The 14,757-nt window shown below is 46.4% G+C and overlaps 1 protein-coding gene across 2 annotated transcripts in view; it reads left to right on the top strand.

Moving 5' to 3' along the window:
• The window catches only part of LOC122543039 (zinc metalloproteinase-disintegrin-like MTP9), a 60,849-nt gene extending 55,568 nt beyond the window's left edge, over positions 1-5,281 (top strand). The window contains exons 20-24 of one of the 2 annotated variants that reach the window (XM_043681229.2): positions 1,011-1,095; positions 1,786-1,857; positions 1,945-1,980; positions 2,912-2,977; positions 4,888-5,281. In XM_043681229.2, the coding sequence (XP_043537164.2) occupies positions 1,011-1,095; positions 1,786-1,857; positions 1,945-1,980; positions 2,912-2,977; positions 4,888-4,920 (292 nt within the window). In that variant the 3' untranslated portion in view covers positions 4,921-5,281. The remainder of the gene's footprint in view (positions 1-1,010; positions 1,096-1,785; positions 1,858-1,944; positions 1,981-2,911; positions 2,978-4,887) is intronic. The other variant, XM_043681230.2, reaches the window with a different exon arrangement.
• Positions 5,282-14,757: the final 9,476 nt, after the last annotated feature.

Genomic DNA, 14,757 nt, shown 5'->3' with positions numbered 1-14,757 from the left:
GTCAAACGGTATAGGGTGACATTGGTTCCCAGGAAGCTACACTCAATTGGTTTCACCCACAGTTGGACTGGACTGGCACCTGGATCACAGAACATGCGCCAACTCAGAACCTGCAGTGTCCGCCAAACACAGTCCAAAACTATCGTCCAAAACCTGAGTGTAACCCTGGACAAACAGGGCACCAGCAAGCTTCCCATGGTACTTGGTGCTGAGAGTGTGAGGAAGGGAGGGATGCCATTTGCTTGATGGTTCTGTTGTGTGGTGTGCATGTACCTCTCAGGGAGTGTAGCTACACCCAAGGAGACTTGTGAACCACCTGAGCACGATACAGTGCACCAGGGCCAGAGTTTTGAAGTGTGCCTGATACAGCAGCAATATGAGAATGATATGGAGACTCATGCAAAGACAGATCTCACATTGCCATTCCCCAGGCCTGGTGTGGGATTGGCCTACTGCCCTGTGCATGACTGTACCAGATACAGGTGCCGCTCTATCACCTTGTGACTCTTCCTCATTGGTTGAGAGAACCTCACTGGTTCTTTTCCCTGAACATGGATTTGTTTTGTGATTTTTAAACACACACACACATGCATGCACACATACAGATACTCACATACATACACACACATAGACAGACACACACACACTCACATAGATACATCGGCACACACACAGAGTCACATCATTACATACACACACATACACACAGACACATACAGAGACACAGTCACACAGATAGACATACTGTCTCTTCCCTGCACAGGGAAAATTCTCTGCTTGTTTCTCTGGGACACCCCTGTGATTTTATTCATGGATGGTGTTTCTGGTCACTTTATTCTGATGAGTGTTGTGTTTCAGTGTCAATGAGTGCTAGGTTCCCTCTGTCTTGGTTGCTTCCTTTTGGGGACACTTTTTGGCCTTGTGAGCTGGCAGGTGTGCCTGCTGATGGCACTCTCTGAGCTGTGAACTGTTGTTGCTTCCCACTTGTAACCTCTGGATTCTGTCTCCAGGACACCACAAACGCAAACATCAGGACTCTCGAACCCAGCCTTTACTGACAGTGCCCCGGTGACACCGCGTGTGATGAGACCTCAGGCAAGTCATTTTGCTCACGGTGTTTTGCTGCCTGGCTGTGCTTATCCTCATAGAGAATATGGGTTCAAATCCCCATCATTCAGGGCATTCTGAGATCCTTACTTGTCAAAGCAAGAAAGAAATTGGTGGGACTAGACCTGATCAGGAGCTGACAAGCGACTGCAAAGTTGCTGAGCGATGGTCAAAAAAAGAGGCTATTTGTCCCATTAGCTCCATACTAGCTCAGTCTGATTCACATGTTTCCAGTCACAAAGCAATTGCCCTTTCGTTGACTTCCAGATGGTATGAGCCAGTCAAGTGGGAATGGTCTGTCCAGTGGGATGGGGAAAGTTTTTGTTTATTCATTCACGGGATGACGACATCACTAAGACCAAATGCATAAGAGTCAACCATCTGAGTCACATGTGAGCCAGACATCTAAAAGACATTAACGAACCAGATGGGTTTTTCCAGCAATCAATGGTCACCATTAAACTCCTAATTCCAGATTTTATTTTGATTGAATTCAAATTCCATCCTCAGCCATGGAGGGATTTGAACCTAGCATTACCTGCATCACTGGATGAACAATCGCGTGATAATACCACCTGAACATTGCCTCCCCCATATTTGATAGGAAGTGGGGCCTTGCAGACCTGTTTCTGACTCCTTGCTCATTCTTGAGTTGTGTTCTGTTGTGTTGTGTTTCAGGGCCCAGCAATGGTCACTGCACCCCCTCCAGCATACAACGCAGTCCCGTCTGCACCATTCCCCCCTCGACAGGTAAGTCCTCCGTTAGCACAGCTCAGTTAGCACAGTTCTGTCCTCACATCACGCAGACACTCAACCCACTGGTCTTTATTCTTATAGGCACCACCTCCTCGTCCACTTGTATCGTCAAACAAGGTATGTTCACTGTGGCCTTGACTTGCACTCAGCGAGTTGTAAGATTTGGAGAGATTGGAGCTGGGGGCCTGCTTGGACAGGAGATAGTCCTGAGGAGATTCAACCAAGGTGTTCAAAATCTGCACAGAGCAGATGGTGGAGGTGGGGAGGGGGAGGCAAAACTGTTCCCATAGGGTGTAAGGTGGGGGAGAGGCAGAGCTGCAGTCATTGGCAAATGAAGAGATGGAAAGAAAGATAGGGTGCTTTCTTACATAGGGACTGGCGAGGAATTATAAGGCATTGGAGCAGAATCTTCCCTGGCCATGTGTGGCTGGTGATGGTGGGGAGAGGTCAAACCTCAGTTCTAAATGACTGCTTGGATGACCGGTGGAGGTGAAAGGATCTGAGCGAACAGCGAGAATTCAGTTCAAGCAGGTGGGGGCCATTTCCAATTACTGGTTCCAAGTGTCTGAGAGAACTAACACAAACGGACATAAAAGGTTGGGCTGGATTCCAGATTAGGTAAAATCAATGACTGCGGATGCTGGACACCAGATTCTGGATTAGTGGTGCTGGAAAAGCACAGCAGTTCAGGCCGCATCCGAGGAGCAGGAAAATCGATGTTTCAGGCCAAGCCCTTCATCAGGAATACAGTATTTTGCCTGAAACATCGATTTTACTGCTCCTCAGATGCTGCCTGAACTGCTGTGCTTTTCCAGCACCACTAATCCAGGATCTGGATTCCAGACTGCTCATCACAGCCTGTCATTTGGTAATAGGCGATTTATAAAGTAGGAAAGATTCCTCCATCTAATCCATCCCCACACAAGCTGTAATTTATTAGGTTTGCATTCATGAGGAAATGAATGGACTTGAGTCTGTGCATTTTCCCTCTGACCCTAATCAGCCCACATTAACACTTGTGTTTTTTTTAATTGTTTTGTCTTTGCAGCCCCATGTTGCGAGAGCACCCCCAAAGCCACCAGGAATGAAACCTCCGCAGCCCCCCAGCTCCAAGGTCAGGGCACACTGTCGTGGTCATGTGTAACATTCTTGTTTTAGGGGGCTTGGGCATTGCCTGCAACACCAGCATTTGATGAACCACCTTTCTGAAACCAAACTGGTGTGTGTGTACAGTCTACACATCATGTCTCCTTGTTTTGGTCTGCTTACCTGAGGGAGGATGTTCAGGGGATGTCAGGACTGCAGTGAAGGTTTACCAGACTGAGTCCTGGGATGGCAGGACTCATGTATGAAGGGAGACTGGATCAGTTAGGACCATATTCACTGGTGTTGAGAAGAATGGAGGTGGGGGGGTGGAATCTCATACAAAACAACCGATCAAATACTAATGTCCTGTAACAAGGTAAACATGGGATGGATGTTCCTGCTGAGCAGGGGGTCCAGATCCAGGGCTCACAGTCTGAGGACACAGCGTAGGACTGAGCTGTGGAGAAATGTCTTCACCCAGAGAGTGGGGAGCCTGTGGGATTCACTGTCACTGAAAGAGTTTGAGGCTGAAACATTGAATGTTATCAAGAAGGAGTTAGATGTAGTTCATTGGGCCAAAGGGTTTGAAGGGCATGGGATTGAGAATGGGTTGAGATCGAGGATCAGCCATGATCATATTGAACAGCACAGCAGGCTTGAATGGCCAAATGGCCTCTTCCAGCTCCTGCAGTCTGTGTTTGGATCATTTCTGTAGCAGTTTGGATCAGCTGATTAACTTGCTGGACCATGTCAGACCATGGTTTCCAGGGCACCGCTCCATCACAGGACCTGGGAAGAAGCTTCCAGCAAAGGGCTAGCAGACTCACTGCCTGTCTGGCTCAATCCTTACTCTACCTCAGTGCTGGCTGCTCCCCAGGAGGTTGTGGGTTCAAGTGCAGCTCCAGAAACCTGAGGTCAGGAGAGTCATTGCAAGTCTTAGTCCTTCAGTGCATTGGTCTCTCCCAGGCCTTGGTGAAGGTTGGTGTTTGTAATCCAGCAATGAGTTAATGTTAATCCCCACCAGGCTGGGCTGGACCATTGCTCCTGTCCCTGTAAACAGGAGGAAATTGCCACACAATCCCCAATCCACCCCTCACTGCAGGAATCCCCCTTCTCTCTCAGGGGAAAAGCCATCATCTTTCGCTGCATGAGTAAGGGAGAGTGACTGATGGGAATGAAGCCTCTAACGTGAGGATAAAGAGACCATATTGACGATCAGCCCCAATTCATTTCTGGATTTTCGGACTTTGTACAATGAAGAATGACTTTAGAATGTGCACAAAGTTGATATTTTTTTATTCATTCACGGGATGAGGGCCAACATTTATTGCCCATCCCTAACTGCCCAGAGAACAGTTAAAAGTCAGCCATATTTCTGTGGGTCACATGTAGGCCAGACCCAGGTAAGGATGGCAGATCCTTCCATAAAGGTCATTAGTGAACCCAATGGGGATTTTCCCAACAGTTGACAATGGATTCATGGTCATCATTAGACTCTCAGTTTGAGATTTGCATTCAACCACCTGCCACGACAGGATTTGAACCCACATCACCAGTACGTGACCAGGGTCTCTGAGTCACAGTCTGCTGAAATGCCACTAGACCGTCACCTCCCCTCAGACATCAATCTCAAACCGAAATTGGTGATCAAAGGATTGAAAGCAGTTTTGAAAATGTTCCTCCTTGGTCCAAATATTGCACATCCAATGTGGTTTGCAAAAATGAGCCACTTGTTCAAACTCAGGCTGTTGGGCCTCTCGGCTGAGAGGGTCATTGGAACATTCCACAAAGCCCTATCGCAATGAGACCCAGGATGTCACTAAAATCTGACTGGCAAGAAGGGGAGAATGAGGCAGAGAGCGACACTGAAGGGATAAAAGACAGCAGGATCAATGTAGGTAAGAGTGCATTGACCATTCTTGTTATCTGGGTATTTAGGTGCTGATGCCTCCAACAAGACCAAGGAACTGAGTGATACCGGGGAGGAAAGTGAGCAACACGAAGCCCTCAGGGGTTATCCTGTATCTCCTGCCCCTTGGACAGGCTAGAAGGCGCTGCAACATATCAAAGCTAAGTGGAAGGCAGACTATCTGTTTGCACAGGACCTGTGTTCACTCCATGGAGCTCTCATTAAAGAGAGAGCTAAAGTGGCAGGAATGATCAGCCTGCCTGTCCAGGAGGGAAGGTGGCAGAGTATCGGGAGGGCATTGTTGTTGTGAATCATTGGAACTATCCACAGGATTCTCTGCTGTTTCTTTGGTCTTGGGAATACTTGTATTTAAAGGTACCTGTCAAAAGTCCACTTGTTCCTGAATAAAAATAAGAAACTCTGTCTTACGGTTTCCTGTACGTTTGTGCATTTTTGTAACAATAAACTGGAGGGAGGAACAGGAAAGTGCCAGCCACCTCTGTGCTGTCCTCATCCCCAGTTCACCAGAAAAAAGAGTATTTCTTTATTTAAGCTGTAATAAAACTCCCTAGAAAGTCGTGGGGAAGTGGTTGCTCAGGGAGGAGAAAGCTGAAGTGCTTTGTCCCACTTGCACATTCTGTGAGATGGCCAGCAGTGTAGTGTAACCATGCCAATGAGTGAGTCACTGAGGCTGGTGCAGTGGCTTCCCTGACTGTGCCATGCTGATGCATTGATTGTGCATTCCTATCCCTGAGAGGGTCTGAGTGAACGATACAGCTGCCATCTCTTTGGCCCATGTGCTGGCACCAATGCTATCCACAAACCCTTTCAGCTCGCCAGCACGTCCCTCACTTTCAATTACTGTTCACCATAACCACTTTCTCATTGCTTATGGATTCTACACACACTCTGGCTGAAGAGGTTTCTCCTGAATTCCTGTTCAGGAATTATTCATCATGAATTGGAATTGCTTGGTCCTCATTTCCAGATTTTCAGGATTCCAGCACGTTAACAACCAGCAGGATGTAGCTTTAAGCAGCAGGAGCTTTATGGTAGAGGTGTTCACTGTGCAAGCAGCATGGTTAGAGAAAGTGGCACTGTCATTATGTGATTGGACTCTTCACCATACAGAGACAGAAGCACAACATTACACAAGTTGACATGTCTGCCCCACAACAAAGTGTTCGGGGATTTTCCCGATCTCCAACAAGCAGCCCTTAATCTCAGCATTGGAGCCCAACTCTTGGTGGTTCTGAGTGCTTCATTGCCTGCCCTCACTCACCTTTGACCAGGAAACTGAAAACAAGTAGAAGACAATTTTATTTTGACAAAGTGGTATTGAAGGTAGACAGTGCCTGCAGCTCAGGAGAAATGTAGAGACAGGCAAGGATAATGATCACACCAACAACACTTCCGTTCCCAACACTGGGAATTCCTTGGGGAATAACAAGACACAATGGCTCCTTTACACCCAAGGTGACTTTGCTTCTTATTTCTGTTGGGCCTGGCTCCTGAAGGTCATGCAGGTTAGGAGCAGTCGGCTATTCAGCCCCTCATGCCTGCTCCACCATTCAACATAATTGTGACTGTGTCCCTTCACCAAACCTCATTCACCTTAAAATACTCGTTCATCAAAGATCTGGCTGGCTCAGCCTTGAATATCTTCAATAGCCAACCTCTAGGGTAGAGAATCTGGCAGACCAGTGACCCTATGGGAGACGGAATTACTCCTCATTTCTCTCTTCAATGGGCAGTCTGTTACCTTTGAACCATGATTCCCCCGTTCCAGATTCCCTCCCAAAGGTCAAGTGTCTCTCAGCGTCTACCCTGCCAAGCCCCACCTTTGAATCTGAACATCATTTCAATAAGGTCACCTTGCATCTTCTCAACCCCAGGGAGTGTGACCCAGGCTGCTCAACATTTCCCCACAAGTCAAATCCCTCCACTCCAGGAACCATTTGGGAGAGTCTTCCCTGAAAGGCTCCCACTGCAAATCCATCCATCCTTCAGAAAGGAGGTCGAAAGACCACTTTATCAGATCCGTGCAGTCTCACCAATGACCCAAACAGTTGTTGGAAGCCTTCATTGCATTCATAACCTCATGCCTTAACAATGTTGTGTTTCGATCCTAATCTCTCCTTAACCCTGCAGACTGACCTTTTTGTGGTTCATGCACAAGGATTTTCAAATTCTTCTGTCGCCTCATTCACTTTCATTACTATTCCGCTTTTCTGTTCATCACATCAACTTGGACACTCTCACATTTTCCCATGTTATGGCCCGTGCCACATTCTCACCCACTCCCTTCCATTCACAGACTCTTTGCGACTGCCTCACAATTAGCTTTGCCACCTAGTGTTGGAGCATGAATGAAACAGCCTACACTACTGGCTTTCCCCACATCCTTATCCCTCGTACACATTGTCTGAGCACTGATCCCTGTGAAACTCTGCTGTTTACAGTCTCCCAACCTGAAAATGCCCCTTTGGCTCTGATTCTCCCTTTCCTGTTCACTGGCCAACAGTCCAAATGTGTCTCTCTCAATGCTCAGAGTTCTGGAGTTGGGCCGTGATCTTGCATACGGTACATGATCCTTCAGAAGTCACAATGCACCACATCCAGAAATTCCCCTTTATCCACCCTCCTGATTTTATGTTCAAAAAACCCCAAAGATCTCCAAAGTGTTGTGAGGAAGGGTCACTGGACCCGAAATGTTAACTCTGCTTTCTCTCCACAGAATGCTGACAGACCTGCTGAGTTTTCCCAGCAATTTCTGCCTTTGTTCTTGACTCCAAACATCTTGTCAGACACAAATTCCCTTTCTTAAGAAGGTCTGCCTGATGGTATGGTGATTTCTGAGATGTTCCTGGGACTAATTCTTGAATCATGGATTCTCGCTTTTACCGAGCGATAGATCATTTCAATGGCTTGAGAAAGCTTTTGTGTCATAGGGTAGACAAGGGAATGGATGCTTCAAGGGAGTTGTGGTGGGGAGCTGAATCTGTGCTTACCCATGTCACTGTATAAACCAGAGTCTCTTCACCATTAACCAGCGCTGCTGCTTTCATCTGCCTGTGTCCTTTTCTAGCCACTTCCCTTTCCAAATGTGACAATCTCTGTCTCATTGGAAACACAGACAAAATTCAGGGCATCAATTGCCTATTAGTGGAAGTTCCCCTTTTGTTTTCAAAATAATGTAAGATCCAGAGCAGGAGGAGACCATTCGTCCCCTTGAAGCTGCTCCGCCAATCAATACCATCATGGCTGATCTCATCTCGGCTTCAACCCCACTTTCCTGCCCGTGTTGTGGTTGATAGCACCTTTGAGGAATGACCAGGAGATGCAGAGAATTCCTCAAAATCATAAGTCTTTCTTTGCAAACCAACAATAGGTTGAAGGGTTATGGGGAGCGGGTATAGTAAATTTGAATATATTACTACAAAGTAATCCATGTTGTGCAAGTGTAAGGTCTGGGTTGTAACAGGGGTAGGGCGTGACCTTTAGAACAACGTAAACATAGAACATAGAAAAGTACAGCACAGAACAGGCCCTTTGGCCCACAATGTTGTGCTGAGGTTTAATCCTAATGTCAAATATAGGAATTTAACCTACGCACCCCTCAACTCACTGCTATCCATGTGCATGTCCAGCAGTCGCTTAAATGTCCCCAAAGACTCTGCTTCCACCACCACAGCTGGCAACACATTCCATACATTCACAACTCTCTGCGTAAAAAAACCTACCTCTGACGTCTCCTTTATACCTTCCTCCTGATAATTTCAAACTATGACTCCTTGTACCAGTCAATCCTGCCTTGGGAAAAGTCTCTGGCTATTGACTCTCATTATTTTGTACACCTCGATCAGGTCTCCTCTCTTCCTCCTTCTCTCCAGAGAGAAAAGTCTGAGCTTATTCAACCTTTCTTCATAAGACAAGCCCTCCAGTCCAGGCAGCATCCTGGTAAACCTTATTTGCACCCTCTCCAAAGCCTCTGTATCTTTCCTATAGTAAAACATTAGAGTACTCTCACCGTTAATGGGCTTTTCAGGGTTGACTGCTCTGTTGGCCACATTACATTAGCATAACCAACCGCACTAAGCCTACATTATATCCTCTTAACCAATCAGACTCTGCCACAGCTGTCTTCTGGATTGGTGCAGACCCTTACGTTGTGCCATGGTCATCTTTCTTCACCTTTTTGTCACTTGACAGGCTGCAGTCACGCAAGGCTGACTCGAGCACGCAACCCAGACCTTACACTTGCACAACATGGATTACTTTGTAGTAATATATTCAAATTTACCATACTCGCTCCCCATAACCCTTCAACCTATTATTAATTAAAAATCTCCTCCTTAAACTTATTCAATGACCTGGCATCCACCACACTTTGATGTGGTGAATTGCACCAAATCATGATCCATTGTGAGAAGTAATTTAGCCTCATCTGTTCAAAATTTGCTACCCACTTATCCTAAAACTATGACCTCTCAATCTCAATCACCCACATCCTCTCCATGTCTGCTTTGCTTGTCACCTGGAAGGGCAATTTCCTGGTGCTAGCCCTCATCAAGCATTCCCCCGTTTGGGTACCCTCTCCAACACTCCCTCATTATTCTGAAGCTGTCAAACAGACTTGTGATTAAATTAATGCACAAAGTGATGTTTGTCCTTTTCTGGTTTTCTCCATATGTGTGACTCTGCTCCTGAAGTCCTCGTGTGGATTTTCTCTTGCTCTCTCTCTTTCCCTCTCTCTTTCCCTCTCTCTCTTTCTCTCTCTCTCTCTCATTCTCCCCTCTGCTGCCCCCCCATACCTTTCTGTCCCTCTGAGCTTGTTGGGTGCTGGCTGGAATTGGTCCTTCCTCCAGGTTACTACCTCAGCCATGTCTTGCACAGTTTTGTGAAAGCCAAGGCCCAGGAGAAGAGGTGACTTCTGAGTCCAAGAGCAGGCAGAAGGAAGGACAGTGCCTGTTAAGGAGCTTGCTGTTTGAGGGCTGGTGAGGTAGGAAGAAACCCGAGGCCACAAGCACCTGGTGGTTTGCTGTTTGATGGTTTAACATGTTGGCATTTGGCATTCCTTCTCCCAATGAGTGCAAAACTTCAGCTGTATTGCCAGACTTTCCAGAGGGATCACAATCCCATTTATCTTATTAATTTCTCAGCCCTCCCTCTCAACCTTTCACCATTGAGTCTTCATTCTCTTGAGCGCCAATGCTTTCTGAGTATGTTCTTGTCATGGAGTCATAGAGTCCTACAGCACAGAGATAGGCCCTTTGACCCAAACTGGTCCATGCCAACTGAAATGTCCATCCACACCAACCCCATTTCCCTGCACTTGGCCCATACCCTTCTAATCCACTCCTATCCCTGTATTTATCCAAATACCTTTTAAATGTTGTTAATGTCCGCAGTGGTTTTTTTTCCAGATGTATCTCTCTCTCTCACTCTCTCCATTAAACTGTGTCAGTCTGTTGTTTGCCATTCTTTGATCACGCACCACCACACCCTTGAGATTCAAGAATGTGAGAAAGAATGTCCGTCTGCATTCATTCTTGGAATGTGAGGCTGTGTGAGAAGGAGACAGGAGAATGAGAAGGTGATGTGGAACATGGTGTAGCAGTGATGTCTGCATTTGCAGTGACTGTGAACAGGGGGATGGAATCATCTGTCTGAGAGAGAGAGAGAAATGTACTCATCGAGAACATGATTATGGAACAGGATTGTTAACTCAGTGAAAGACTCTCTTTGGTCTGCCCAAGATTTGTTGGTCTTCCAGAGCCAGGAGATGACCCTGACTGAGTATTACAGACTGAAACATCCCAAGGTCCAGGGCTACGTGCTGAGGAATGTACTAAAGCTCAGGGCAGCTAAGTGCAGTGGGGGAAGACCGCTGTCTGAGGCCTTTCTGCTGAAATTAAATAGGGGTCTGTTCAGTTATTGCACCGTCCCACTTTCTCCAACGTGTATAAATATAGTTTTGTACAAGTAAGAAATGCCTTTGGTTTGGTTTGCTTGACGTGTATAAAGACTGCGTGCAAATTGAACTGATCTCCTGATATGAATGAAGTATATTTTTGAAATTGAATGGGCTTGCAGTGAGCTGTCAGAGGAAGACAGCAGTCACTATCCAGAAGGATGGTCAGTCTCGCCCACAAAGCACCAGCAGAGACAGGAGCTCAGTGCACTTCCTGCAATGTGCAGAACTGACCCCCAGATCACAATCAGCACCCCCCTCCCCCAAACAGTGACACAACCCAAGGGCCATCGAATCCTCCTGTCCCTCGAGGGTGGTGCAACTTGGAGGCTTGGTTAGGGAGTTACCTGGAGCTGCCTCTGACACAGGGTGTACAGGTGGTGCAAGAACTGGATGGGGAGGTGGGGGGGGGGGCGCATTCACCAATTCACCAAAGCACCTATCAGAACACCAAGATGCCCATTGCTGATTGGAGGTCAGGTCAAAGGAAAACAGCCCAGCAGCCATGACTGTGCAGGTTAGAATCACAGCCTGAGAGATGACCCAATGACCTGCTTTGTGGAAGGGGGGACGGATGGGTCAACATGACAATGATGTGGTGCAGTTAACCCCTTAGAATTCTCCATGGTCCAACAAAGTCCCTCTGAAACCACACAGCTGGCCTGGAGTCACTGAGTGCACCGAGGTGATCCTCCCTCTGAGAATGGGTCATACTAGACTGGAAATGTTAACCTGATTTCCCTCACCACACATGTTGTTGACTTTCTCTCTCCAGTGCTCTGTGTTTTTACAGTGATAGGGAGGCTTCCCATTCAGTCTCAGAGCAGACAGTATGCATGTTAAACAGAAATCTCTGTATGAGTGGGAGAGCAGCCCTCTGCCCATCCCCTGATAACAGGAGCAGTGAGAGGGATCACAGTTTACAACATTTCCCCCAGGGGTTGGACAGGCCTGAAGCTGGCTGTAGTTGCTCCCATTTTCTGACACTTCATTATTTTAAATTGCTACTTGTTTGACCCTTCCTTCTCAAAAGTGACAATTCGCAGCTTGAGGAAGTGTTATGATATGGGGTAAACGCGTTAATTTAAATCAGACCCACAGAGAAACTCACCTCACCTCATAATCCGTAAAAGCATGAGTTACAAGGAACTACCAAATCCCACTATTGAAAGAAAAAAATAACATTTTATTCATTAAATCCAAAAAAAATAACTTTCAGCACTGTGATCCTCCTTTGATTAATTTATCGACCTCCCACCCACTCTACAACAATAGACTGATCCGATAGAACTCTCCAATTAAAATTTACAAAAAATTCAAAATTCCAAACCATTGAGTTGTGTTGATTCTCCTCTGTATCTTCCTGTCTTCTCTTTGTATTTACCTCTGTAGATTTTTCTGGGTTGTCTTTTCTTCACAGACTTCATATGAAAAGGTATCTTTCAGAGAGTGTCTCTGTGAGCAGTCTGTTGGTTGGTACTCTTAATGCTCTGGCTAACTGTTCAAAATACCCAATGTTTATACCCAAAAACATTGGATTGTCTAATTGATTTGATGTCGTCAAAACAGTAAAATTCATATTCAATTGGATTTTGGTATCTTGGGACATAATGTAAATGGATTGACCAAATTTGAATTTGTTGTGCGATATAGCATCTCAGTTTTAGCTATTTGTTTCACAGCCAAATGTTACATTTTTAAATTGTTCAGCACACTCTGTGCTTTCCAAGGTCTGTGCCAGGTTTCACTCCCTCTTCAAAGTACAGTACACACCTACACTTTCACAACAGAAGTAATTTCTCAAGGGGTTTGATGCTACACTGAGAGACAGACTGGTCAAAGAGATGGCAAAGTAACTGCCAAAGAAGACAGACTGGTCTTCAGACTTCAAACTGCCATGGTTTATTCTCCATAAATACTGAATACATATAACTTGACATGGTCATCATTGCTAGACAAGGCTTGGTTCTTGACATGACACGAGGTAAAAACTCATTTCTTCTTCATGAAATATCAGGCATGTGACTTTTATATAATAATATCCTTCATGTTTGAGTTGGGTTTTGAATAAGTGGTATGTGTGTTTTGCTCCATGTTTATGAGGGTGTTCAACGATTAACTTGTCAGTATTTCTGCAGCCGTGATATTTTTTTCATCGCCATGAGGGCAAGTGTGTGCGGAGTGATAATGGGAATTTGTTTGTAATTGGGGATTGCAATTTACAGGGATTGTAAACGTTGGAGAGAAACAGGTCGTTGGAACCAATGTGACAGAGAAAGGAGCTCTTCTTGTGTTTGAGAATTGGAATGTGATGGAGTGAGGAAGAGAAAGGATTGCATTGCACCACATGTTTCCAAATCTCTCAAATGGTGTAAGATGTGATGACTTTAGTTTATCCTGTTTGCTGTCTTGGTCTTTTGCATAATTAACTTCTGCTTTATTGTTGAAAGCAATGCAAGCCTGAATTTGCGTCAGCCAAAACCACATGACCTTTCAAGCCAGATTTCAGTCTGGGATCAGGACTTCATTAACATGTTCCTTGACAGTCTCAGATTCCAGTGTGTCTTCTGGTCTGATTCTTCCAGACCATTCAAACTCCATCCAGTCTGTGGTATTTACACCCCAGTGTGTGATTCTCAGGACGTTGTGACCACAGTAACTCAGATGGGGACACTTGATCATTTGTGAGGAATTTTCACATTGATGGTGAAGTTAATTGAGAGACAGCAGTTTCTTTTTGAGGCAATGCTGTCTTTAATGAATGCAGACAGGAAACGTGCAACCTGTGAGAGCTGAGGATGTGTTGCTGATCCTGAGACTGTGCTGAAGGAAGTAGTGGAGCCCCTAACAGTGAGGAGTGGTGGTCTCTTTAACCACGGGAACAGACTCTGTTTCCTGCTCAGGCTGATGGAGAGGAACTCCTGATCTTCTTCGAGAAAGACAGAGGCACGTAACCCGGATCCTCTGCAGCTAAGTCCCATTATTAAATCTCACTCTTGGATCTGCCAATCCCTGATGTGCCAATCACTTGCCTGAGCAGAGACAGAATAACCCCAGGCAAATTGGAAAGATCTTTGTCCCCTTTCCCCAGCCTCATCCTGGACACTTGTTCTTCCTTGTAAAAGCACACCTTCCCATCTTCCCCAGTGGTGCATCAGAAAGAGGCAATGCTAATTGTTTGATTCTCACTCCATAAAGCAGTGATCCTTGTATCCTTTCTTCCACCAGCAATTTCTCCCAATGGTCCTGATGACAGATGTCGCGAGAACCACCTGATGAAGGAGAGCGCTCTGAAAGCGAGTGCTTCCTACCAGTACTGTCCTACCTGTTGGTCCACCCCAGTCCAACATCGGCTCGTCCAAATCATCCCTATGTCCTGCACAGCTGGATGGCCCAGGGCTGCAGTAACAGTCATGATTACCAGGTCCTGTACTATATCAGAAACACTCAAAATAAAACTCCCTTCTCGAGGCACCCCATTTTCAAACACCAGCCATGTGCAACTCCAGGATATTGTCGTCAGGCCGCTCCAAGGTCCCAATGCCCTGACACAGCAGATGGCACCCTATCTATCTCTCCAGCTCCCCCCCCCCCCCCCCCCTACCCGCCGAGGCTCCCAGCCTCATTCCTGATGAAGGGCTTTCGCCTAAAACGTTGATTTTCCAGCTCCTCAGATGCTGCCTGACCTGCTGTGCTAATCCGGACCAGAGAACCACCTCCCTCAGCTGAGCTCACCTGGCTGGGCGGCTGCTTTGCAATGCAGCGTTATGCCAACACTGGGGGTTCAATTCCTGCCCAGGCTGAGATCCCCATCGAAGGACTCCCCTTCTCAGCCTCTCCCCTCACCTGGTGACCCTCAGGTGAAACCACCTCTCCCCCCCCTTCCCTCCCAGTTGTCTGTCTCTCTTTGTCTCTGTAATGGGAG

Source organism: Chiloscyllium plagiosum, unplaced genomic scaffold, assembly GCF_037043375.1.
Source record: "Chiloscyllium plagiosum isolate Xiang-an unplaced genomic scaffold, Cpla_swu_hap1 HiC_scaffold_48, whole genome shotgun sequence".
NCBI classification, from domain to species: Eukaryota; Metazoa; Chordata; class Chondrichthyes; order Orectolobiformes; family Hemiscylliidae; genus Chiloscyllium; species Chiloscyllium plagiosum.
The sequence above is the reverse complement of the archived record's forward strand: the minus strand, read 5'-3'. Positions and strand labels throughout refer to the sequence as shown.